The sequence below is a fragment of the Struthio camelus genome, chromosome 10, assembly GCF_040807025.1.
Source record: "Struthio camelus isolate bStrCam1 chromosome 10, bStrCam1.hap1, whole genome shotgun sequence".
Lineage (NCBI taxonomy): Eukaryota > Metazoa > Chordata > Aves > Struthioniformes > Struthionidae > Struthio > Struthio camelus.
The window spans coordinates 1,925,617-1,950,239 of record NC_090951.1 but is presented as its reverse complement, the minus strand read 5'-3'; the positions used below and the strand labels follow the sequence as shown (position 1 = coordinate 1,950,239).

Sequence of the window (24,623 nt, the reverse complement as noted above, 5' to 3'; positions counted from 1 at the left end):
CAATTCCCTTTGAATTTAGAACACATACTATTTTCAATATATGCTTTAGGAGTCCCTGCAAAAGCAACTTGCTGTGTGCTGCCTAGTTGGTTGTTTATAAGTTTGTATTGCCTAGTTATTTATTCGTGTCTCATACAGATCATGTACAAAGTCCTTCATTTTGCTAAGTGCTTTATCAAACACATGCTAAAAAAAAGTAGCCCAAGGAGCTTACAATGTCAAATGAGAGACAGCTGGCAAGGACTGTCAGGCTAGTACAAGAAACATGGACTTAACATTGGCTTGCACTCCTAAGCACTGATCTTGGCACATGTTACTGGAGTGTTATCTAACAGAACATGTTACCGAAATGAACACTGGAGTTGTATGTGCATCGTGGCAAAATCAAGTTTTCAGAAGAGGGAGGTTAACAGTTCTAACTAAGCACAAGTAGAGGAGTGGTAAGCATTTGTAATGAGGAAGCCTTGAAACAGAAGGGCAAGACCTCTGTTTTAGCTGTCTTTTAGCTTAAATTGATGGCTGAACTTCTGGAAGGCAATACTACAGAGCTGAGTTCAGCTATTAATTTGAGAGGGGTGGAAATAGAGTATAGAAGTAGATCTGTGGATGATCAGCTTACCAGTGAATGTTGAATTTCTGTGTTTGGATGAGATTACTCAGAGGTAAGGTAGAGAAAGAAAAGGAAGGTCAGAGCTGCATGGGAACCCCCTCTGCAGGCTAGGGGAAGGAAGAGGACATTTTAAAAAAAAAAAAAAAGCCATTACGCTAAGCTGTATGGGATGAATGTGCGGTTTGATGCTTGGTAATTCTGGTATGCAGATTTCAGAGTAATCGCAGTGCTCTTCTGCAAGCAACCTTGGTTTCCTTCACTCTGATAGCTTTCTTCATATTCTGGAAGCAGCAGGGATCTGGTGGAAGAAGGGGAGGGATGGGAGGGACCTACTATATCCTGAAGCTGTCTCTAAAAGGAGAGCGACCTGTTCTGACAAAGACTGTAGTACGTGTTCCTGGTTTGAATAGTGAATCTTCACATGCAAACTGCAAACAAGCAGAAGAGGAATGTGACCCAAACATCTCCTCTCAAATGCATTCAGAACAGAGGAGCTTGAAGGTCCTGGTCTGATCTGTGTTTTGTGAATGAAGTGTGGGACATCTTTCAGCAGCAGCTCTTCACACACAGTTCTCAGATGAGACCTGCCTCCCTGAGTTATGCAGTTATGTACGTTTTTGACCTATGTTTTGACTTCCCTTACAAAAGTGGCTCTGTCATTGATGCTGTACGCAGATGATGCCCAAAATGCTTTTCAGCAACCAGCTGTAGAATTACACAGGGTAATAATGCGGATGAGATGCCCATGCAAGTAACGTGCTCTGTGTCAGTGGGGAAGCGGAGCACTTACCAATTCAAGTGGATTTTTTTTCCTTTTCTTTTTGAAGTGGCCTCATTTACAAGCACTGCAGATATGAAGGCTTTCTTTAGATTAGATTTTCATTGCTGTTTTTAACTTGTTGATGTGACTGAGGTGATGTTGTCATAGACTGTTCATATGACTGATCTTTGCCTGTTGAAGTCAAAGCCTGTGACATGCCAGGCGACATTGTATTGGGCACACAAAGGTGAAGCAGGTTGCTGTTGTGGATTTCTTGGAGCTGTTTCTCACGCTACTGGGATGCCCGCTGAGAGCAAGTGGGGCAAAAGCTGATGCAAGAAGGACGTGTTCCTTGGTTCTGTTTTAGTTATATTTGTTCTAATAGTTGGGCCTATTTTAAGACTGAGTCTTCCCAGCTGCAAAGCAGATGATGTATTGTACTGTCTAATCTTGCCATGTGAATGAAGTTTGCTATCCCTGAAGTGTCTGCCAGTCTCTGCTTATTTATCACACTCCAAAGCACACTGTAACACATGCCTGAAGGATCGTGGGCTTCATCTTCAGGAGCTTATTTAGACAGCATCCTGCAAGGAGGAAGAACTGAGGCTTGCCATAGCACAAGCTGAAAGAGCCAGTCTTCTGACTTACCTCTAACTTCAATGTCTCTCCTGAGTTCTTGTACACTGACACATTTGGCAGTTCTTCTGGTGGAGCTGGAGAGAGCTGCAACTCACCTGGCTTACGTGCATAAAGCCGCTTCTCTGCAGTGTGCGACTTGGCAGCAAAGGAAGCACATGGGACTAACGCGTCCTTTCCCTGGGAAGGCTGCTCTATGCCAGGGCTGTTGAATCTGCTGTAAGGAGGTGACTCATACCCGGAGGCCTCTGGGCACTGGGTGGAATGTAATAAATAAGCAGTGTGGTTCAGTGACTCAACTTGATCTCTTCCTTCCCACCCAAGCAACACAGCCACCTGCCCCTTTCTGTTCTCCAGCTGTTAGTGCTCTGGCTTCCCCAGGAAGGCCTGTCCACCTTTGGTGCCTCCACACTGCAAGCGGCTCTCACAAAGCCTGTAAATCCTGATGCTGCTTTCCTCTTTAAGATCTGGAGACAAAACCTTGCCTGGCTGTGGCTTGAGCTAGTGTGTGCTAACCATCACTGCAAAGCTGTTTGGTTGCATTCTGGCCCTGCCTACGTGAAGTCTGTTGCAAGTTCTGCAAGGTTGGTCTTCACACTGGTCTGCAGTGTGCTTGGGTGCCCTTTGAGTGAAAAAAGTTGAGTGAAAAGACGCAGCAAATTACTCTGATGTGCCCCGTGCTGAATGGTGAGGCTATGTCCTCTCCTTTTGCTTTAATCTGAGCTGGTCAGAAGAAAGCCTGTCCCTTTACCCGGTGATCCTGGCGGCCTGTCTGTGGTGGAAGGCTGAAAGTAAATGAAAGCTGAGAGGGCTTTCCGCAGAAATGTTGGGGATGGAAAGATTATTTCAGCTAACAGGAACAGGTTATTTCAGCTAGTAGTGGTGTTTGCTCAACCTGGGACTAAACAAGCAGGAACTGACTTAAGGCTGGGGCTGAGAGGGCATCTCCTAAGAACAGAGAAATTCTGTTCTGGTTTTCAGTTGGAGCAACTTCCAGTTGTGGCGAAAAACAAAAAAAAAAATGTTTTTAAATTGGGATTTAAAAAAGTGAAAAGGGAATTTCAGAGTGTCTGTGATGACCAGAGACTAGGCTTGATGACTTGGGAGGTCCCTTCCTGTCTTGTGCTCCTAATTGAAGAGAAGAACACTTCCTCAGCCTCAGTTGCCACAGAGGTTGCTGTAAGCGCAATGTGGCTTTGTGATAAAGCTGTGTAAGATGTTCTCTGCATCCTGCCCTGTCCCGTCCCTTTGTGTGCTTGCAATGCAGTATCTTTGTGATGGTGAAAACCTTCACCCTTGTTTGTACTTGTTTTGCTACAGGAATGGGGACCACAGATCATGTCATAGTGCTGGCTTCTACCAACCGTGCTGATGTCTTGGATAACGCTTTGATGAGACCTGGGAGGCTTGACAGGCACATCTTTATTGATCTTCCAACACTGCAGGTATATTCCACCCACTGCCCTGTCCTTCCCATAATGCTAATGACCCGGGTGTCCCAGTCTCTTACTTGCTGATGATTCACTGGCCTGGCAAAGGTTGAGCTTGGCGAAGATAGAGATGGCAGGCTTATGCTTGCCTTCGTTCTTATTTCTGTGCCTTAAATCAAAGAGCTGACATGCTAATTCACTTATTTGCTTCTCTGAAATGACAACTCACCTTTTGAAGTGTCTGTGCTTGCTCTGGTATGGGCTTTGGCAGCAAATTCTTCTCTGAGGTTCTCTTTGCCATGGAGATGCAGAAATATATCTGTGTCCTCTCTCCAGGAAGTCAGGAACCACCTAATTGACAAGTTAGTGTGAGGAGAGCTCAAATTGTAATGTGCCTTGAGCACCATTTGTCATGTCAGTTTATTATTCTCACTGTCCTTATCATTTTTCTTTCGCCAGCCTGTTGAGTGACTTTCCCCTCCTGAATGTTTTTAGATCCGTTTACTAGGGTAGTTCACCATGTCTGCTATGTTGACAATTGTAGCACAGTTTTGAAAATAAGCTCAGCTGCAGTAAAGATGTGCGTGCTCTGCCAGCACAGGCTCTTCTTCCATCTGTGCTTTACTGTCATCCTTGGAGTTTTCAGTTAAAATACCTTAAATGCCTGATACAATCTGGCACCGGAAGCATGAACTGTGCAGCTGCCCTGCAGGAGGAAGGGAAAAACCCTGGCAACTGAGCCCATTGTTCTAATCAGGATCTCCTGGACCAGCTGAATGAGTCACTCCCTGGCTACTTGCCAGCTGTCACTTCACCCCCACCTTCCTCTGGAGCATGGTCACAGGCTGAGTAGCTAGTAGATGAGGTCTTCATTCAGTGTAGGAGGGAGCAGGCAGAGGTGCTCTGAGCTCCTTCTCTGCAAGTGCTATTATGGTAAGACAAAAGTTAAAAGACAGATCAGAGTGAAAGTTAGGAGGGGAGAGCGGCCCTGGGAGAGAAGGCAGTGACTCACCATAAGCCTCCATACATCTGTTCTGAATTTGGGAGCTGGGAGTTTATCAGGACTCTTGTAGGATGAAAACGTTGTAAGAACGGCCCTGCCCTCTGGTGGCAGTGTCACCATCCCTGCTGCCAGAGGTCTGGCTGCTCCTTTGCTTGTGATGGATGGCAGTGACTCTGCCTTATTGCAAAGGCTTGCTGGGCCCAGATGTTCCTTGTTGTGCAAATGCTGTTTCCTTTACAGGAGAGAAGAGAAATCTTTGAGCAGCACCTGAAGGGTCTCAAACTGATCCAAGATGGCAGCTTCTATTCGCAGCACCTTGCTGAGCTGACTCCGGGCTTCAGTGGTATGACATGCTGCATCCTTGTGGAGCAGCTCTACCTGCTTCCACACTTGCTAGTTATGCAGTTCAACCTGGGGCTTCTTGTTTGCTTTGTTTTAACAGGATGTTCTGGTCTAAAAGGCTGCTTATTCCTCCAGCTTTCTCCATCTCTACTGAAAAAATGGGAGCCTAACCAGCTCCCTAGTGAATGGAGCAGTGATCAGGAATTGTTTGTGGTTATTCTCAGTTTTCTGAGGCTTCTGGGAGTAGCAGGGCACGTAGGTAGAGAAAAATACGCTTCTGTAGCGTCTGGGATCCTAATTCCCGAGGGAAGGAACCACCACTCGTGATCTTGTCCAAGCTGCTGTTGAAGGTGCGTTCTTGCACTTCAGCTCACCGAGATGGGGAAAGACTCTGAAGTTGATGTGTTACTAGGAAACTAAAGTGATAGGAGAAATGAATAGCAATTACTCTGGTCAGGGTAAAAATCGGACAGCTCTGGCTCCTGCACTGAGCCTGCTTTCAGGGTAGGCTCCCAGGGAGCTTGAAACAGTGCTGAGTAAGGGGCTCCAGAGTTCCTGTTTATGTGGAGTTCCTGGAATATTCTTTCTGGGTTTCCCCTCTAACAGGCCCCAGCACTCTGCCTCTTTGTGACTTCTTTCAGCAGCCCCCCACCACCATCACCCCCACACACAAATTCAGAACAGATGTTCTTTCTCTTCCGCACAGAGGTTTGTGCGGTTGCTGTATGAACAGTGCAGCAGCCCATGCCAATCCAGACTGCCCACGCCACCCCTCTGTTGCTGAGAGCCAGCCTTGGCTTTAGCCTTTTAATTGATTGCTGAACTCTGTCCTCTGTGTAGCAATGCAGCGTTCATTGCCAAGACAGTTGTATTGTTCAAATCCAACATAAACACCATGGATGAGGTTTGCTCTCTGTTCCCAAGGAACAAAGAGGAGCTTGCAGTGCAGGCTATTTGAGTTCCTTAGGTCCTCCTCCAGATCTGTTCTTGCCTCTTCTGTCCCCTGGAATCCAGTGTCACATAACAAATGCAATGTAATTCTTAAACTTTTGCCTATAGGAGCCGACATAGCAAATATATGTAACGAAGCTGCTCTTCATGCTGCCAGAGAGGGTCACAAATCCATTGATACCTTCAACTTTGAGTATGCTGTGGAAAGAGTCATTGCAGGTAGGTGGTCTGACCACTTCTGTTGTTGTCTTCCTGGTCCATATTATGCTTGTTAAGAGAAGGCTAAAATGAGTGGGTTAAGTTCCAGGAAGGCAGATGGGTCCTGACTCTGCTCCCACCTGTAGAACTGTCCTGAAGATTTCAGAAGCTGTAGTCGCAAAGAGTTCTCTAAACAAGACCCCAGATGGATCTTTTGTCTTGAATTTGCAGGCAGCCCGAACCAATAGCTCAGTGAAGATAGCCAGTAGCAAAACTGTGAAGAAGGGAATTCAAATTTGGGTAGATTCTTTTAATTAAAAATTTTCAAAAAAAAAAAAAGAGAACTAAAGAGTGGAAGTCTCTCTGGGTTTTCATTGCTCCTCTGGACACCTGCTGCATAAACATGAGTAGCAAAATAATGCAAAAAGGCTACCCATCCTTAACAGCCTCAGGAAGAAATCAGTGTGTGGTTTTTTTCTTTTTTGGCCTGGAAACTCAGGCTTTGATGAATTGACAGAATAAACTAAAAGACAGTAGAGTACTGTTCTCTCTCTGAGAACATCCTGTCAGCCTTTCCCTGTTGCTTGCTGTGTAAGTGCCAGCAGAGGAACCTCTTGAGATTACCCTGTGGCTATATATTATGGGGAGGAAAGAATAGTTCCCAGAACTCCTGGCTTCACCTGAGGGATTTGAATCTAGTGGGTTTCAGTCTGAACTGCCCTGTAGCCAGGCCTTGGTTCTCCTAATCAAACACTGAACTGCTTCCAGGCTGCAGTGTCGTTACCAGAGGTTGAGCCTGGGCAAACAGACTGGCACTCTGTGCTTCTTTGAGTAGAGCTTGTGGAACAGGATGTTTGTGTTGGAATGGTTATTTCCTGATCTTGGAGTTTAGTTTTCAATGTTCACTTTATCAGGAAGTGCTCAAGTAACTCCTCATTCAAGAGAATGATTTTTTTGAGAAAACTCCAGACAATTTCACCTACCTTTTAAAACTCTTGGAGTGCTCTGGGTAATTGTGACTGCATGTCCACAAAGCCCAAGCTGTGTTCAAGAGCTGCTGAGGGTGGAGAGAAAGACAGATGTCTAGTAGTCCTGCGGAAGTTCTAATCAGCCAGAGCAAATATGTGCTTTACCTTCCCATCTTCAGGGGAGAAAGCACCAAACTCATGAGGATCTCCTTGGCTTTTCTTTCTGAAATCAACCCTTGCCTTCGTTCCCCAGACTTGGAGGACAGAGTGAAAAGGTGTTGCTCAGCATGTAAGATCACGGGGGATGTGTAGCAAAAGAGATATCTGGGATTAATGTGGTGGGTGTTACAGCGCATGGATGTCAGCAGTTTCACTGCTGACAAGCTGACTTGTTTCACTGAGGCACTGTGGCATCTAGGAGGCTGTAAAGTCTTTTTGTTGCTTAAGTTGATTCCTTCACGTTAGCAGGACCTGGCTACTTGTAGGATAGCCTAAAAGGCCCTAATCACTGTTACAGGCCTATATATTAAATGTTGCCTTGCCAAGGAATAGGGACGCTTCTGGGTTCCACAGTTCAGAGGGCGTTTCAGTTGCTATAAAAGCTTTTCTTGAAGAAAAGCTTTTATCTGTGCTTTCCATTATAAGCTTCTGGTCTTAAGAGTGATGTTGACTCATAAGAGAACTTTGCAAGTCCAGAAGCCCTGTCAGCCTTAAAGCTTTGTGTTGCTGTAAGGGAGGAGTAAGAGCTCCTCTCTGCAGTAGTCCCCATTGTGTTTTTACTTTGGGAACAGGGAGCAGTAAGTAAGTCGGGTCTCCTCGGAGTGAGGGAGGAAACCCGCTGGATGCGCAGAGGCATTTAGGGGTTGTCTTTGGAAGATGGAGTGGAGCCTTTTCTCCTGGAGGAGTTTGTGCACACTGTGTAAGGCAAGTCAAGACGCACCAGAGTAGTTTCCTGGGTTATTTCTCTCCTAAATGTGATAAGGACAGGCCTTCAGGGAACTCTTCTGCCCGGAGCTTGCTTTATGCAAAGAAAGAAACAATCTTTGTAGGCACACTGTGTGCTATTGCAAAGAGTTCTGCCAGCCTCTGTCCCAGGGTAGGCTGACAAAGAAATGCTTCCAGAATTGTTCAAAGTTTTTATATATATATATATATATATATTTATAGATGAGACGGCATGCACATATATGTGTATATATAGAGCGAGTTATATACATACACATTGCTGAAGGCAGGGTAAGGGCCTGACTGATTAAAATCAAGGCTGTTGCAATTAATCTGCTGTTCCATCACCATTGTGTCTTGCAGGGCACAGTGGTTTGCAGGGTCTCTGAGCAGTAATTTTACAAGATCTGCCACACTAATTTTGCTGTTTCCCTGTTTAATAAAGCTCTTGACTTTGTTTAAAAATTAATGTTAATAGAATGTTGTTTTCCAAGACATCGAGCAAGCTTGGTGTAATGCTGCTCTTGACTGTGCCTGCTCTACCCCCTACAGCTCCTAGCACTGTGTGGAGACATCTGATTTAAAGTACTGACGCTTTTTTGTGTTCAATGTGCAGAGCTATAATGAGTGCTTGATATGCAGTGTATTCTGTAGTTAATGTATTTTCTACATGCTAGAAGCTTTAATTCCATTCAGCATTTTTTGAAGTCCTAATTGGACTTATTCTGTGTTACGGACTACTGGGCTGGAAAATAGACACTTTCAAAAATCACCTTTTTGGAGGAAGTATTAAGCGTGAGTTATGGCTTAATTTGCTGGTTCTCAGGAGCCTGGGAATAAGCTCATATGGAGCATGCCATGTGTAATCAGAGACATTTCCTGGGTCTAGAGAAGTTTTTTTATACGTGCTCTTGGTTTTGTGCTGATTTGAACACTCCTAATGCACAAGGATCTCAGCTGGGCCCACTCTCTTATTATGGGTATATATAATACAACATCTTGCCTCTCTCTGATATTCTGCCTAAGGGACTGAAAGACTGTGCAGAAAAATCAGTACAACGCTCCAGCCAGTCTCTGTTTTTTCCAAGTGGTGGACTGACTTGTTGCAGAACTGTCCCTAGGCAGAAATAGAGTGTAAGATGCCTTTAGCAGAGCTGTGAACAGAAACTAGCTTTGCATTTTAGAGCTGTGATTTAATCGTTACACAAATAATTTAACGTTTGATTTTGTCTGTAAGAGAGAAAGAGGGGAAGTTTCTGCCAATGTTGTCGTGAATAGCCACGTTACATAAAGAGCCACCAGGGATGGATTGACAAAGCTTGCCATTCAGCCTGAACTCCTCAGAGTGCATGTTTATAGTAGACATGCTTGGATTGCTTCCTACTGCAGGGACAGAGGGCACCTCTTCCGCAGCCTGTAATTGAAGGGCATTTTATTGCCTCTCCCTAGATAGAGTGCAATAGCGAGCTTGCTGGCTGTGCAGCCACAGGCTGTGCTAAGTTGTGCGCTTAGTTGCTCAAGAGTAAGTTCTACTAGTTACACCTGTTGCTGGTTTATTTTCTTACCAAATCCTTGTCTGTGTTCCTGCAGGCACTGCCAAAAGAAGTAAGATCCTGTCACCAGAAGAGAGGAAGGTTGTGGCGTTTCATGAATCAGGCCATGCATTGGTTGGCTGGCTGCTAGAGCACACTGAGGCTGTGATGAAGGTAACCCAACTGCTAGCTGTTGTGTAATGAAGTCTGTCACTGGGTGGGGACAGAATCCTTTGGGGTTCCCCTATCCCAGACATGCTGATTGTTCTACAGTACTTGAGTTAATCTCTGCTGTATTACCCTGACCTCCATGAGCTTAGAGTTGTGAATACTACAGCAAAATACCAAGTGACAAACCTGCTGTGAGGAAATCTATTATTGGGCTCCACTGAGGATAGTCACTGATCACACTTTGTGCTGCAAAGCTGATAATCAGCCACTGGAGGAGTCTTGCATTTAAAAGCCAACTGTACAATGCTCCAAACGTGTCTGCTGGCCACCCCGTTGCTGGGTATGTTTGGAACAACTGAGTCTCCCGATGCTGCTGCTCAATTCATGCATCTCTTTCAGACAAAGCGCTGCTCTGTGTGCATGCATGCGTACATGATCTTTCCCTGCCATGGCTTGCCAACATGTTGGAGCCAGTATACCAGTCAGGCCATTCCAGGAGCTGCTCTAAGATTGATCAGAAGAGGTTTTCTTGTGTGTTTTTTTTTTTTATTTTTTGTTCCAGAGTGGCAGGCTTGGGAGTTTGTCTGCCTGAAGCTCTCCTCTGTAGGAAAAGTCCTCCCTTCAGGAGCCCAGGGTGTGTTCTCTCCCATGCACATCTCCTCCCTCAGAGAGCCCTCAGAGACACTGGGGGTTGGGGTTGGGGGGGAATGACAAGGACGACAGCTCCTTGGCCTATGACCAGCAGCAAAGTCACTATGAATGACCTATTGTATAAGATGAACTGTTGTTAATTACTCTCAACAAGATGTGACTGCATTTAATGGGGGAGATGCTTCTTCTTTTCTAAAGACGTCCCATGTTTCTCCAGGTAGTCTCGGTGACTCTGGACAGTAAAGCAAATTCAATTTGGCTTCTATCCTCCGCTCTTAAATCTCAGGATTTCACTGGCTTGCTGTTAAGGACCATTTCCTTCTATTATTTCTTGCTCTGTAATGGCAAAAACACGCCACTCTGAAGGCAGAGCTTTCAGTATGGGAACATTGACATATTGCAGTTCTTGGCCCTGTCTCTAGATCAGCCTGACCCATGAGGTTTTGACAAATCTCGCTGGGAGTGCAGGCCCCTCTCCTGTTCTTCCCCCTGTGACAATCTTTGGGAGCTCTCTTATTCTCTGAACTGATGGAGCTTCTCTGTGTTGCAGGTTTCCATAGCCCCTCGAACAAACGCAGCTCTGGGATTTGCTCAGATCCTTCCAAGAGAGCAATACCTCTTCACCAAGGAACAGCTGCTGGAGAGGATGTGTATGGCTCTTGGTGGGAGAGTGTCTGAGGCCATCACTTTTAACAAAGTCACTACAGGTGAGGAGTTAGACTCTGGCATGAGCAGGTGGAGTTAATGCTAAGAGGGCCTGAATTTCTGTCCTTGCTGTTCTATCCAAGGGTGATCTGAGCAGCACACAGAGGTTTCCCACCCTGAGGAGCAGGAAGGGAGAAATGTCAGTTTGCTTGTTTTGATCTTGGGCTTGCCTTTGAGCGTAAAGGTCTCACGTTGCAGTGCCACCGTGCTGACTTGCCCTGAAGCCTAAGGCTACAGATGCAATTGCCTGGTGAGACTTAAGGCTGGTGGGAGGGCTTGGAGCTCTCTGCCTTGATTCCAACTAGTTAAATCCAAATGGCTAACAGCAGGGCAGTGGCAGCTAAGCACTCCAACGTGAGCTAGCTGCCAGTGCGTTCACTTAGTGTCCTGGATAGGTCTTGCAGTATACAGAGTAAGGTGCCTCAAAGTGGAGTGCTCGCCTCCATGGGCCCCTGCAGCTCCTCTGGCCTCTTGACTAGAGGAACGCGTTTTTGTGTAGGACGTGTTCCTCTTGTACTCAGTTCAGAGAGCTGGCAAGCGTTGCGTCTTCCCCTCTTACCCAGGAGCACAGGATGACCTGAAGAAGGTGACCAAGATAGCCTACTCCATGGTGAAGCAGTACGGGATGGTGGCCAGCATCGGGCAGGTCTCCTTCCCAGACTTGGAGAGTGCATCTGGAATTGGTCGGCGCCCTTTCAGCCAAGGACTTCAGCAAATGATGGACCACGTAAGGCCGCCCCTGGCTCCGTGTTCCCTTTTTTCTTTGTTTTTGCAGTTCACTGAAAAATGCAAGTAGCTTGCACTCAGATACTTTGTATTTGTTTTAGCAATTAAGTAGTAAATTCTTGCAACTGAGCAAGAATCTATTGTTACATTGTGTTAGGACTATTCAGTGAGCCATTAAGAGCAGGCAAAATCATGTAAAGCTGTAAGTTCAGCACAGTAGCACTGTGCTGCCTGGAGCTGCACTGAGTGGCTATGAAATATCCTGTAATGTGTAAAACTGAAAGCTGCATTTATAATTCCAGTATGGACAAAGCCCTGTGGAGCTGGGAGGCAGAAGGAGGTGCAAATGTGACCTTTGCAGAGAAGGAGAAAGAAAGATTTTTGGGAGGCTGGTGTAGTTGTGGAACTGTGGACAAATACCAGGCTAGGGAAAGGTTCTCCTATGTGAAGGTCTTTCCAGGCCCTGAGTAGTCCCATGTGTATCTAAGCAGGCCTTTGCAATGTTTAGACCACAAGAAGCATGTGACTTGAAATCTCAGTTGCACAATTTAAATGTTTCCAGTTTCTAGGTCAGAGAGGCTTTCTAACCCAAATGGCTGACTGAAAAATACTAGCCTGTGTTTTGACAGGAAATTGGACTTTCCTTGATGCAAAAAAAAAAAAAAAAAAAAAAAACCACTTTACTGTAGTTGGGAAGTCAAATACCTGGAAAGTGAAAAGCTGTTTGGGAAGCACTATGATTATGCTTCCCTGGGATTTGTTGTGCCAGTGGAAGAGTTTACCGTTGCTTATCATAAATACTCTTTTGCTCTTATTTCAGAAGGTTTATATGTATTTTCTACCAGTGGGAAGCCCTTTCTGCCTAGCTCAGTTTGCAGATTCCATCCCTTAGTACTTTTCAGGTCTGTCCACATGTTACGTTCCCTGCCACCTGTGCTCCGAATCTCTCCTTGTTGCTCTCTCCTCCTAGGAAGCAAAGGTGCTGGTGGCTCAGGCTTACAGACGCACAGAGAAACTCTTACTGGACAACCGGGACAAGCTGCAAGCAGTAAGCATTTTACTGATGTTTCTGGCCTTGCTACTTTGTGCTCTGTAGCTTGGCTGGTGTAGTGTGGTCTGTGTGGTTTTAGGAAGTCTTGCAGTGGGGGTGCTGGGGCTTGTTCCCACTGTTGGCATGAGTTACTGTTCACTGTAGATCCCTCAGATTAGGAGTGAGCATAGGGAAGAATATGTGCCTTCTCCAGCAGTGGATAGTCTGCCTCCTGACATCAGCTGGTATTTGCAGGGTAGAGGAGGAAGAGTTGCTCTGTCCAGGAGCTGGATGGAGGTGAGTGAAAGCTAGAATTCGCCTCCCTCATCTGCACTTCTTTGCTAGCCTCTTGGCAGTGTACTTTCCTGGAAAGCACAGTGGCCGTTCCTGTGGAGCCTGCGAAGCTCCTCCTGCCAGGTTCTGTAGGGGTACAGGAATCGGGTGGACAATTTCTAGGGATGGTGGAAAAAACACAGGACTTGTCACCTCAGTTGACTGGTGCTGGCTCAGGCCCTCGAGTGACTCCAGGCAGTTCTCACCTGCCAGCTCCTTGGCACCTGCTGTACTGAGGAGTCCCTGTTGCAGGGCTAGAGCTTTGCCTCCTTCCTTTTGTGTCCTGAGTGTTGCCTAGCCAATCACCCTAGCGCGTCCCCACCTTTCTGCCCTGGAGCTCTGTACCTATCCCTCAGGGCTGGGCCAGGCCTGTGATGCAGCTCTCTATATAAATGCTTGATCTTCCCTTCAGAAGTCTAGTCTGTAGCATCCAAAATGACAAGGAGCCAACTCAGTGTTGCATGTTTTGCAAATCAAACAACCCTTTTCCTCAAGTCGTCTTAATTAAAAAGCACGCACACACGTGTACCTACACACATGCATGCAACAAAACACCTCCATCCACCCGACTGCAGGACACTCTTCCATGCATAGTAAAGGAGCCAGAAGTTGCTTGCTCAGACACTGTGCTGCTGCCCATATCACAGCAGGACAGCGCTCTGGGAGCGCTCTCAAGACAGGTGTCGTGACGGGGTCTCCTCCCTCCAGGCCTCCTCTATTCTGATGCTTCCGTTTAGCAGCAGTCAGACATTTGCTGAAGGCTGATGATGGAAAAACTTTTAAGTTAAGCCAAAATATCTACAGAGTAAACGTTTTGGTTGCCAGATCAGTGTGTCATATCTTGTTAGCAGAGTTGAGCAGTTGCATGTTTTTGACAGCCACCTGCTGCTCAAATGTGGCCCTTCTGTTGGCACAGGGGCCAGAGGGTTCTGTCCTGGAGAGCACCTTCTAATGACCTTCAGCCCATGTCTGCAGGACCAGATGGCTCTGTTACGTCTTTGTGTTACGTTATCGGTGTGCGGAGGGGAGGGTCTGGCTCTGGTGGTCTTTGCTGTTACTCTGGCGTCTTACACAGGCAGTGCCACAGGTGCCATGACAGGAAGGGTACCTCTGATTGTCCCTGGAGTTCTGACTCGCCAAATCATTGCCCAGAGTTTGCCTTATTGTCTCCACTCATGCTGTGTATTCCTGGCCAGCAGTGCTCTTATAGAAGGTGCCAGCTGCCTAGAGAACTTTGTGCTAGCTGCAGCAGGCTTTCAGGTTACACCATCTGTAGCGCGATAGCCAGGGGTCTGTTCACTGTGGTCTCCAGCACGTGCTGCGTCCAGATGTTGAGATGTGAATTGAGCTGGCAGGAAGAGGAGTTCAGATCAGTTCAGGGAGGCTGTTCTCAAGCCTCTGTGCCTCATTATGCCTTGTTTACTCTTTCTAGCTGTCTAACGCCCTCCTGGAGAAAGAAGTGATAAATTATGATGACATTGAAGCTTTGATTGGGCCTCCCCCTTATGGGCCAAAGAAAATGATAGCTCCCCAGAGCTGGCTTCAAGCGGAGAGAGACAAGCAAGAGACGAGAGATGAAGAGATGCCCCAGCAGCCGCCAAACCACGAGGAGGAGGAGGAACCACGTCTGAGACCAGTATGAAGCCCAGCCCTGGTGTGGAATGGGAGGACTCTAAAGGCTTCTTCCAAATACAGACCCCTTCCCTTCTCAGCTTCGGAATCAAAGATACTGAGCAGGGAATCTCTGTGCTGCTGTTACCCAAAAATTAAGGGATGGTGATGTTGGCTCCTGTAACGAGCTGTTCCCTGCAGGAAGGAGAACTCCTTAGGATTTTGAAATTGATTCTCGGCAGGATAGTGGTGATTAGGAGTTGGGTAAGTCTAATCTGCTGGAAGGATTTCTTGTGCACAGGAGCAGTGTAGATGTTCTTAGGGGTGAAAGATCCTGTGGAGTCGTCGTAAGCCACCTCTAGCTGTGCCAAGTTGCGTAGCAGGAGTGCACTGCCATTCCCTTCAGTGTTAGAATGGTCAGTGTAGGGCAATGCCTCTGAGTCTCAGGGCCGGCTAGGGTGCTGCAGTTATGTGACTCCGCTGTAACCTGTGATCTTCTCTGCTGCTGAACATAAAGTATCAACTGAAAAAAAAGAGACGTCACTAGAATAAATTGTCTCTACTGTGCTGCTGTGTTTGTAGAATATGTCAGGATACGGACATGTGTTTTGGCATGTATGAAGCTTATTATAGCTATGGAGTTGTATAGGACGTGGGCTTGTTTCTGCTAGCCAACAGTTTGTACTCAGTTTTTATACCAAGTGTTTCCCAAGCAAAGATTGAGAAACCTCATGGCCAGAACCCAGCATGACCCAGCAGTGTGGTGTTAGAAACTAGCACTGCAGAGAATGGTTCTTAGTATTGCATTGGACCACATAACCAGCGCTGGTTCCTGGAGAGGTGGTGTCAGTTAATGTGAGCAAAAGCAGGTGTGTTCATTGGAGAGCCTCTGTAAAATGCTGACAGTTGCTGTCTTCATCTGCATAGTTCTTGCAAAAGCAGCTATGATGAAAGGGTTGACTGCCGTTCAGCAAGGACAGCATTAAAATGATCGATGGTGCCTGGTGTGCTCTGGCTGGATAAGGCTCCTTTAGGAGGGATTGTTGGCTTGGATTATTCCATAAGGCTTTTCTGCAACCCTGAAGACCCCAGCCTAAGTTCAGTCCCTGGCAGTTTTCAACTCCCAGCCCTCAGGCCTTAATCATAGTTACCAGTCTGCTGCTCATTGAGTTATGCTGGAGCTGAGAGCCTCTGTCGTTTCCCTCCTGCTGGTGAGGAGGGCGTCCTGCCAGGCATCAGCTCTGTGCGTCTCAGCACAGAGCCACCTGCACGTGCAGGACCCCTTCGTGTACTGCGGTGCTGTGCTGTCACCTGGCCTGGCAGCACTGGTTGTGCATGCCCAGGGCGGGGGTGGTTTCCCTTGTTTTTAGGGGCAGGCATGCTTTTCTTCTAAAGTAGGGTGGTACTTTGTTCTTCCTTCCAAACTGGTTTGTTTCTTTGCAAGGCATTCATTCTTTGAATTCACTTTTTTTTTTTCTGGCAGCAAATGAAATTTGAAGTGTTCTTTGATCTTATTTAAAAAAACACACACACACACACACACACACACACACACACACACACACACACACACACACACAGAAAACAAAATCATAGCTGTGTTCTGGGCTGTCTCAATAAACCCTTTGATTTGGGGACTCAGTTCTGTGAAGCTGAGTGTGACTATGCTAACAGTGATAGGCTGGGACACTTCATTAAGGAAAAGCCTGCTCTGTGCGGGTTCCTCTGCTCAGTGGCTTCGCAGGCACAGCCGGCGTGGCCATGCCATCTAGCGGCACGCTGTTGCTCCCTGAGCCGACGGCAGCATCTGGGTTCTGCAAAGGTGGATTGTCGGCCAGCTCCTCGTAGCCGGTTCCCCAGCCTCAGTGTCCTGCTGCATGGGAAACATGAACCTTGTTATGAACCGGGAAAGGTGCCTGTGGCAGAGCATGGCCGTCGTGCGCGGCGCTGGGGGAAGCGTGGGGCTTGCCGAGGGGAGCGTGGCCCCGCGCAGCCCTGCAGGAACTGGTGCGCTCGCGGACGGCACCTCTGCTCGGCTGCGGGCTGGAGGGAAGCGATCGCACAGTGCCCTGGCCGGCTGAGGGAGGAGAGGTGCCTGTTCAGCGGCTGCCCGCCAGTGTCCCATGCCCTGGGCCTGTGTCCTGCTCAGGCAGGTGAGACGGGCGTGGGTGTGGACCGGGCTGTGCTCGGTCCGGGAGCCGCGGCCCGTGTCCCGAGGCAGGAGGCCGTGGTGGTGGGGGGGGAGGGGGGTGTCGTCTCTTCACTTCTTTCCGCGCGGGCCCTTTAAGCGGCGCCATGTCTAGTACGGGCGCGGTGAAGCCGGCTGCCAGGCCTCGCGGAACCTTCGTCCTGATTGGTCGCCGCTCCAGCTATCCCAGCGTGCTCGGCGGCACCGCTTCCTTTTCCGGTCGGCCATTTTCGGTGGCGGGAGGTGAGTCCGGGGCGCCGCTGCGGCCGGGGGGGCGCCATCCGCCGCCATCCGCCGCCCGGGGGCCGCGGCCCGGGCCGGGCTGTGCTCGGGGCCCTGCGCGGAGCCCGGGGCTGCGCGGCGGACCGGCGCCGGGCCCGGATGGGGCGTCTCGGGGGCTCTGATGGGGCCGGGAGGAGAGGGCGGCCCGGCCCAGCCCGCCGCCCTCACGGCCCTGCCCCTGTCCGCAGGCCTGAGCAGCCATGGCGCCCAGCCGCAATGGCATGATCCTGAAGCCGCACTTCCACAAGGACTGGCAGCGGCGAGTGGCCACCTGGTTCAACCAGCCCGCCCGGAAGATCCGCAGGTGAGCGCCGGCCGCCGCCGGCCGGGGGTCACGGAAGTACCGCGGGTTTCGCTTAAGCTTTTCCTAGACTTTATTTGGGCAAAGGACGAGGCGCTTGTGGGGTGCGGGGTGCCCGGCCGGGTTTGGCAGCAGCGCGTGTGGTGGCAGCTGCAGTCAAGTGATGAGAAGTCTCCGGAATCGCTGTACCACGTTGATGATTCCCTTGAACCCTTGTATATCTGATGACTGCGGCTGCATAGACGCACGTATCGCTCTCGGCTGTTAGGCCAGCCCTGGGTTGGCTCTCGAGAGATGCCCGGGCAGCAGGTGCTGCCCAGAAGGGAGCTCGGTTGGCTTTTTACAGGTGACAGATCCAACAGAAACGTTATCTCCCTGATTGTTTGTCCCCTTCCAGGAGGAAGGCTCGTCAAGCAAAGGCTCGCCGCATCGCCCCGCGTCCCGTGGCTGGGCCCATCCGGCCTATCGTGAGGTGCCCTACTGTTAGGTACCACACTAAAGTCCGTGCTGGTAGAGGCTTCAGCCTAGAAGAGCTTAAAGTAAGTACGGAGGATTGATCCTGAAGTTAGTGTGTTCTGATGCCTTAAAGCTGGTTGGTTTGTTCATTGTAAGTAGAAGTTGTGACTTGGTTCAGTTCTGCTTTCCTCAGGGAATAGAGCTGGAGCTCGCTTGTCCTGTCGTCTGGTTCTGTATGTAGGCGATGTGTAAGTAGCTGTGGCTTGCTGAAGCATCAGGATGTGCTCAAGCTGGCTGGGACAGCGTTTAGCTAGGGGGAAACTTCTGATTTTGTTGCCTGTAAGGGGTAAAATTAAATGTTTTTGTGTACCTCTCTGTAACTGGGATGGGGGAGCAATAGCGTGTGTCAAAGTGAAAGGCTGGTTGAAAAGTAAATATCAGTCTGCGTGGTCAGACTGTCAATTAAAAATCTGATTCTGATAGAGCCTTAATTAAGACTCCTAAGCCTCTTAAAAAAAAAAAAAACCTGCTTTTTGTTGAATACTTTTGTTTCCTTGTGAGACGTTTTATGCATATTCTACAGGATTTAGCCTGTGTGAACCCATTTGTGCTGTGGAACAATTAAACCGTGATCAGCTCATTTGTAACAGAAGTAAATGGTGTTGTGCCAAGACACGTAATAATCCTGCTGGGTTTTTCATGTGAGCTACAAGTTGGCTTAGCAGTACTGAAACCGTGGGAAGCGTTCAGTGCCTTACCCTTGCTTCAAGAAAAGGTCCTCTTATAAGGTCTTCTCAGGCGTGTTTCTTAGCTGCTGAGCTGCTAAACGCTAGAACGTGGTGACCTGCAGAACCCACCACGTATTCCCACATATTGGGCAGGAATGAATGTTAATGTTTGCTGGCAGCCAGCATCCGCAATCTCCTCTTGTGCGTTTGGTATCTAATTAAAATATTTATAACAGTGACATTAGTGCATTGAAGCAGTAAAATTGTTCTTCTGAATGCTAAGTGCTGCATTACTTTGTGTTCTGCTGTTATCTGAAAATTAAAACCAAAATGGTACGTAGGTAATTTTTATCTTTTAAACAGAAAATGAGATTATTTTTTGTTTAAGAACTTTTTTCCACTTCTTCTGTAAAGGGTGCTTCTGGTATTCAGTTATCCACAGTTATCCGAGTCCCAACTTCATAAATTTCTCGCTAGCACGTATCAGAGTGTAAGCGTCCCACTCATAATCAGCTCTGGGGTTGCACTTCCCTGTCTTGAGAGAATCCATCTGCAAAAACTATGTAGTATAAGGTGCGTGTGATGTTTTAACTACTGAAGGACACTTTGCTGCGTGTATCGTAGTTCAGTGCCTTTTGCCAGACCATCACGCTGCTGATGGGCCGCAGGGTCAGATGATGACGCTTTCTCCGGAATCTCTGCAGGCTGTGATGACTGTACTTGAACCCTTTTCTGGCTGATGACCAAAGCGGCTCCCTTCAGTAGCGCACTGGCATTAGGCGTTCTTGAATACTGACAGTGCGTAATTTCTCTTTAGCTGGCTGGCATTAACAAAAAGTTTGCCCGGACTATTGGAATCTCTGTGGATCCCAGGCGACGTAACAAGTCTACAGAGTCCCTGCAAGCCAACGTGCAGAGACTGAAGGAGTACCGCTCCAAGCTTATCCTCTTCCCACGGAAGCCTTCTGCACCTAAGAAAGGAGATAGTTCTGTAAGTACTTGACTGTTTTTTTTTTAAAAAAAAAAAAAAAAAAACTAACAACAACCACCACACACGCCTCACAGAATTTGTTTCAGATAGCTTTTGCAGAGATTTGGTTATTAGCTTGTCTTTCTGGTGCTTTGGTGTGCAGTCAAAAAGCATTTTCAGACGCTTTTCGGAACATAAGCTTCCTAGATGGGGAGGAGCCCTTTCCTGGGAGGGCCGCCTTGTTGCCCGTGCATCTATGTAGAGGATGTCTGAGCGCAGTACAAGGCAGGGCCTGATGAGAACTGATTTCTACAACAATCTCTTGTGTTATAAGCTGCTTTGGGCTACTTGGAGCACAGTGACGCTTTGGAATGGCTTTAGACATAGGGACTGCTAGGCTACTGAGGAGGTGCAGCTCAGATTTGGGGCTGAACTGCTTGGGTGGTCTTGGTCCCTGGGATGCTTTGATCTTTGCCTAACCAGTTGAATTTGAGTTTGTGAGGCAAAATTGTCAAGAGTAGCTGAAAAGTCTGTTGTCTGGGATACCTATTGTGCTGTGGTAAGTATTGCATAGAAAAGGTACGGAAGGCAAGCACCAAGTATTTTCACTTGTGTAACTTAGTGAAACTCGGTGATTAAGTTCACTCTGTGAAGATCGTTGCTGTTGACTTAAAAAATGTTTTTTGCTGGAATCTCAGCAAGATTCAGAGTAGAGTTGGCTTTCCTTGTCCGTTCTTGCTCTAACTGTGAAAAATGCCTTCTTCCTGTGGGATGTACAGATACTGAAATGACAGGTGGTGTGCTCAGGCTAACCTTCAGTCATCAGGAGATGAGTCAGTCCTGAGCTTAACTGTAGTACAGTCCACAGAGAGAGAGTCAGACCTCACTTGGACTGCTTTTTCAGAACAGGGTGAGGAAGGATTTTTAGCATCTTACGCTGGTCGAACACAAAAGTTTTGCTGAACGTGTCAGTGTAATGATTTTTAAGTAGGGAGGGATGCTCCTTTTCATCTGACTTGTGGGACTGGCAGAAGTATGGACATGAGGATCCTGAAGTTGAACCTATCTTTGATGCCAGTGGTGTCTCCTTTCTTCCGGGCAATCTGTAGTCTAAACTTCCTGAGGAGGTTGGTGTGTGCACTTGGGTGCACATGAATATAAAATGGGTTTTTCCAAACTGCTGATTAGCGTATAAAACTTTCCCAAACTCACTCTATTCCAGTTTTAAATTGGTTAGCAATGCAGACCTGTAAATTAAATCTAACACAGTTTTCAGCTTGCATGCTCCAGTCCGGTTTCGATACCAGTAGATTCAGATATTTGCATCTGGGATCCCTTTCAGTTTTTTTATTTGAAATTTGTAGTTTAAACTTAAATAGTTGATTTCTTCATTTTTGTGCAATTCCATAGTCATACAAGAAGCTGAAATCACCCTTAGATGGAATTGTTGTGGAATACACCGAGTAGTCAAAACTAAAAATGGCATAGGAGATTTCAACGCTTTTCTAGCTGGCAGAACTACTGAAAAGCTGCTGCTGCTCTGGCCGGATCCATGCTGACTCATGGTCAGACAAAAATGCAGGTTGTTGATACAAGGCGTCTGTGCCGGATGCTTTCTTACAGCAGTGCTAATGAAGTGTTGATTTCTTTTCCAGTCGAGGATAGTTAACCATGTGTTTAAGCCAGGTAGCCGTGTACAAAGCATCTTTTAAATCTAAGTACTAGACTGAAAAGTGTTAATAACTGCTCTAGCAGATGCTTGCTAGGTTGTTTGTGTAGGGTTTTTTGTTTTTGTTTTTTTCTTCTCTCCTGAAAATAATGTGTTTTTCCCCTCTTGTTATGCAGGCTGAGGAACTCAAGATGGCGACTCAACTGTCTGGACCAGTTATGCCCATCAGGAACGTAAGTGTAGCTGTAAATTGTGTGCTTTGTGTGATACGGTTGAGACTTAAACTTACTGGAGAGGATTTTCTTTTCACTGCTCTATATCTAAGGGTTGCTGTCTTCCCATCTTGGATCAAAAAACCAAGAACAGGTCAGACTTGTCCTTGTGTTTTGCCAAGAGCGTAACTTGAGCTGTTTGCAACACTGAGAAACCAGACTGCAAAGAACTATTTGGAGCTCCACTAAACTTCTTATCAACTCAGGGGGTCCCGAAACTGTGAACTGTGGTGACTGGAGCTTTTCTCTGGACCAAGACAACACGTGGACTGGGAATAATCATATATTCCAGTTTTGTCCCGAGTCAGCTATGGGAGAAGCATAGCTGTGTACACAGTCCAGAGAAGGCCAAGGTGGAACTTGCATGAAAATCCACCAAAATTGCCAGATGAGGGCTCAGGTTAAAACATGTTGCCTAAGCATCTGCAGTGCACGTCCGTGCTCATTGTTGCCTCCCCCAGGCAGGAGGGATATTTGCCCACTTGTATCTTTGCGAAGGAGCTTGTGCCGCAGCAGATGTTGGGGCACTTCTGGGTTGCCATCTGCAGTGGTGGAGGGGTGTACGCTGGCAGCCTGCAGCCTAACAGCCCAGGCAGGGCGAGATTGTCGTTTCTGTCTCAAAAGCCTTGCTGTTACTTCTGAACAGTGATGTAGGTCGTGCACCGCAAACCTGACTAAGATTTCGCTTTGTGCCTGTTTTTCCCCTAGTGTTTCTGGTCTTGTGCTGACGTGCAGTGGGAAATTAGGAGCTGGTTGAAAGGAGGTGTCTGGTGGAGTGGTGATAAGGGCAGGGCCTGTAGATGGCATAAATTCTGTATTCTTAATGGCATCCTGGAGCTAGTGTAAAACCATGTAGTGAGAATAATTGTGTTAAGCCTTATAAATACTGTCTTCTGTGGGAGCCTCTGATGTATAGTCTGACTGTCTGGCTCTTGCTCCCACTAGGTTTTCAAAAGGGAGAAGGCTCGCGTTATCTCAGAAGAAGAGAAGAACTTCAAGGCCTTTGCCAGCCTGCGTATGGCCCGGGCCAATGCCCGCCTCTTTGGAATTCGTGCTAAACGCGCCAAAGAAGCTGCAGAGCAGGATGTGGAGAAGAAGAAATGAACTATTCTCCCTAGAACTGTCAATAAAAACATGTAGAAATGTAACGGTGTGTGGTGTCTTCTTAGGGCAAACATAGAAGGGACGGAGGATTTGGCTCTCTGTTTCCCTCTGCGCCAGTCTGTTGTGCTGCAGCGCGTCCAGAGCTGCACGGGAACTCGCAGGCAGTTTGTTGGTGCAGTTTGTGGGCAGCTATGCGTAGAGGGACAGAGTCTGGGGGAGTCACTGTTCAGACATGGGAAGTTCCACTTGCTGTGATAATAGGCTAGAAATTTCTGTGAAAGCAGCAAGTGAATAAACAAACACCTTCCCTGTGGCCTTGTGCCGCTCCCTTCAGGGAGGCTTGTTTGCTTCGTCTTCTGGGACGGAGTGCGGGCTTCCTACTTCATCAGAGCTTAACAGAGTCTGACTTGGCTTGTGAAGGGCAGCTTAGCTGAGCTGTGCCGCTGTATCCAGACAGTTGTACCCAGGCCTTCCTCTCTGGGAAGCCCCTTGTGTTGCTGGAAACTTCCATGCTGATTGCTTGCCTTTTCCCAGAAGCTGGGGTATTGGTAGGATGTGTGACTGGACTAGGTGATTTCTGAGGAAATGGGGGCTCTGTTGCTCAGCTTCAGCATTCAAGGGGATGTACAAAATGACATCATGACGTTGCACTTGAGGTATTGTGCTTCCTTTAAGAAGTGCAGCATTTAACCAACCTGGTGGGTTCAGAAAGGAGAAAGTCAAGGCTTTCCAGAACTACTGCCTCAGTAACAGACTGGCTTTGTTTCACCTGCTTCCCACCTCACTGCCCTGCGTTTGCGTGTGAGTGTGTGATTGTTTCAGGTTTAGTATCATTTCCGCACCTCTGCATGTGGCTCTTTGTGAGACAGAGTAGTTAGCTCTGTTGTGAAACGTGGGACGTCTCAGGGGGCATGCCATCCTTGAGCGCTCGGCGTGCTTTGGTGAGCTGTTTGCCCAGCATGTCTCATCTAGGGAGTGGCTCTCACCACCCAGCCGGGGCCAAGATGACCGGGGGTCTCAGCCGAAGCAGTGACCTGCTTTCCCTGGCCAGCCTAAAGTGTTGTCAGCAGATGACTCGCTGCATTTACGTCCTGTGATAGAGGCTGCCGAGGCCGGGGCGCGCCGCTATTGCGGAAGGGTGGCAGAGCAGGGGGCCGGCTGCTGCACTTTGGGGTGCCTCTGCGATGCTCGGCAAGGCTGGCAGCCACGGTTCCCTGCTCCCAGGTTTTCAAGGGGCGCAGTGGAAAGCCGGACGTGTTCCCTGGCCCGTGGGCTGTGCTTGCTCCCGCTTGCCGCTGGGTGGAGCAGAGTCCCGATACCGGACTGCACAGCCCGGCACGGTGCTGCCCTGGGCGCCCGTGGGGCAGTGAGCAGCTGCCCTGGGCCCTCCCCGCTTCAGCTCAGCCCTTCGCGCTGCTCAGATGAACCTTTAAGTTGTTTCCTTGGGCAAATGCTGGGGTGGCCTCAGAGCCCAGCCCTTTCCTGGGGAAGCGGGCAGGGGGCTCTGGCTGGCCCTGGTGGCTGCCCTGAGGCCGCGGGCCTGCACGCCGCGGGCCAGCGACCGATGCGGGGCTGACGGAGCGTGATGGGTCATGGGGCAACGCCTGCGGCGCAGCGTTGGCGCGATGCGGCCCACTCCCGGGCAGCGCTCGCGCAGCCCCTTTGCTGGCTAATCGGATCTGGGGCCGTTCTGCGGCTTCACTGGGTTGCAGTCACCCATGCCAGGAAAACTGAGTCATTTGTATTCATTAGCAGTCCCACGTCAGAAACTCGGGGTGGCGTGCTGCGAAGGGCTCTGGAGCAGGGGCAGGGCTGCGGGCTGGAGCCCCCCGCGCCGCTGGATGAACCGGAGGTTGCTCCAGCCGAAGGGCAAATCCTGCCTCCCCGCGCGGGCTCGGCCGGTCCCTGCCGCGGGGCCGGCGAGAGCCGCTGAGCGTGCCGGCCGTGCTGTTCGCGGCGAGGGTGGCCTACTTCTGCCGCACGGGCCGGGGATTAGCTCCCAAAGCCCGGGTCTCTGCAGTGCCCTCCACGCTCATTAGCCCTATCTGCCT

At 48.5% G+C, this 24,623-nt stretch overlaps 2 protein-coding genes and 2 non-coding genes across 4 annotated transcripts in view; all 4 read left to right on the top strand.

Moving 5' to 3' along the window:
- The window catches only part of SPG7 (SPG7 matrix AAA peptidase subunit, paraplegin), a 33,081-nt gene extending 16,919 nt beyond the window's left edge, over nucleotides 1-16,162 (top strand). Inside the window, exons 10-17 of the mRNA XM_068955677.1 lie at nucleotides 3,327-3,451; nucleotides 4,680-4,782; nucleotides 5,841-5,951; nucleotides 9,434-9,549; nucleotides 10,748-10,904; nucleotides 11,466-11,629; nucleotides 12,599-12,676; nucleotides 14,424-16,162. Coding sequence (XP_068811778.1) covers nucleotides 3,327-3,451; nucleotides 4,680-4,782; nucleotides 5,841-5,951; nucleotides 9,434-9,549; nucleotides 10,748-10,904; nucleotides 11,466-11,629; nucleotides 12,599-12,676; nucleotides 14,424-14,633 — 1,064 coding nt within the window. The 3' untranslated portion in view covers nucleotides 14,634-16,162. The remainder of the gene's footprint in view (nucleotides 1-3,326; nucleotides 3,452-4,679; nucleotides 4,783-5,840; nucleotides 5,952-9,433; nucleotides 9,550-10,747; nucleotides 10,905-11,465; nucleotides 11,630-12,598; nucleotides 12,677-14,423) is intronic.
- A 716-nt stretch (nucleotides 16,163-16,878) lies between these two features.
- On the top strand, nucleotides 16,879-22,616 carry RPL13 (ribosomal protein L13). Its single transcript, XM_068955678.1, has 6 exons — nucleotides 16,879-17,033; nucleotides 17,261-17,376; nucleotides 17,771-17,912; nucleotides 19,375-19,548; nucleotides 21,373-21,429; nucleotides 22,414-22,616. The coding sequence occupies exons 2-6, from the start codon at nucleotides 17,273-17,275 to the stop codon at nucleotides 22,570-22,572; spliced, it is 636 nt and encodes a 211-aa protein (XP_068811779.1). The 5' UTR covers nucleotides 16,879-17,033; nucleotides 17,261-17,272; the 3' UTR covers nucleotides 22,573-22,616.
- Nucleotides 17,535-17,617, top strand: LOC138068545 (small nucleolar RNA MBII-202). The gene has a single exon (XR_011143357.1). It is a non-coding gene; the product is annotated as a small nucleolar RNA MBII-202 (small nucleolar RNA).
- LOC138068548 (small nucleolar RNA MBII-202) lies at nucleotides 19,233-19,320 on the top strand. The gene has a single exon (XR_011143360.1). It is a non-coding gene; the product is annotated as a small nucleolar RNA MBII-202 (small nucleolar RNA).
- Nucleotides 22,617-24,623: the final 2,007 nt, after the last annotated feature.

What these genes read in the sequence shown, in the direction of transcription:
- RPL13 (XM_068955678.1), top strand. Translation starts at nt 17,273, where the DNA reads ATGGCGCCCAGCCGCAATGGCATGATCCTGAAGCCGCACTTCCACAAG. An exon ending in CCCGCCCGGAAGATCCGCAG is followed by an intron (nt 17,377 to 17,770) that starts GTGAGCGCCGGC and finishes GTCCCCTTCCAG; the next exon opens with GAGGAAGGCTCGTCAAGCAA. An exon ending in CAGTTATGCCCATCAGGAAC is followed by an intron (nt 21,430 to 22,413) that starts GTAAGTGTAGCT and finishes TGCTCCCACTAG; the next exon opens with GTTTTCAAAAGGGAGAAGGC.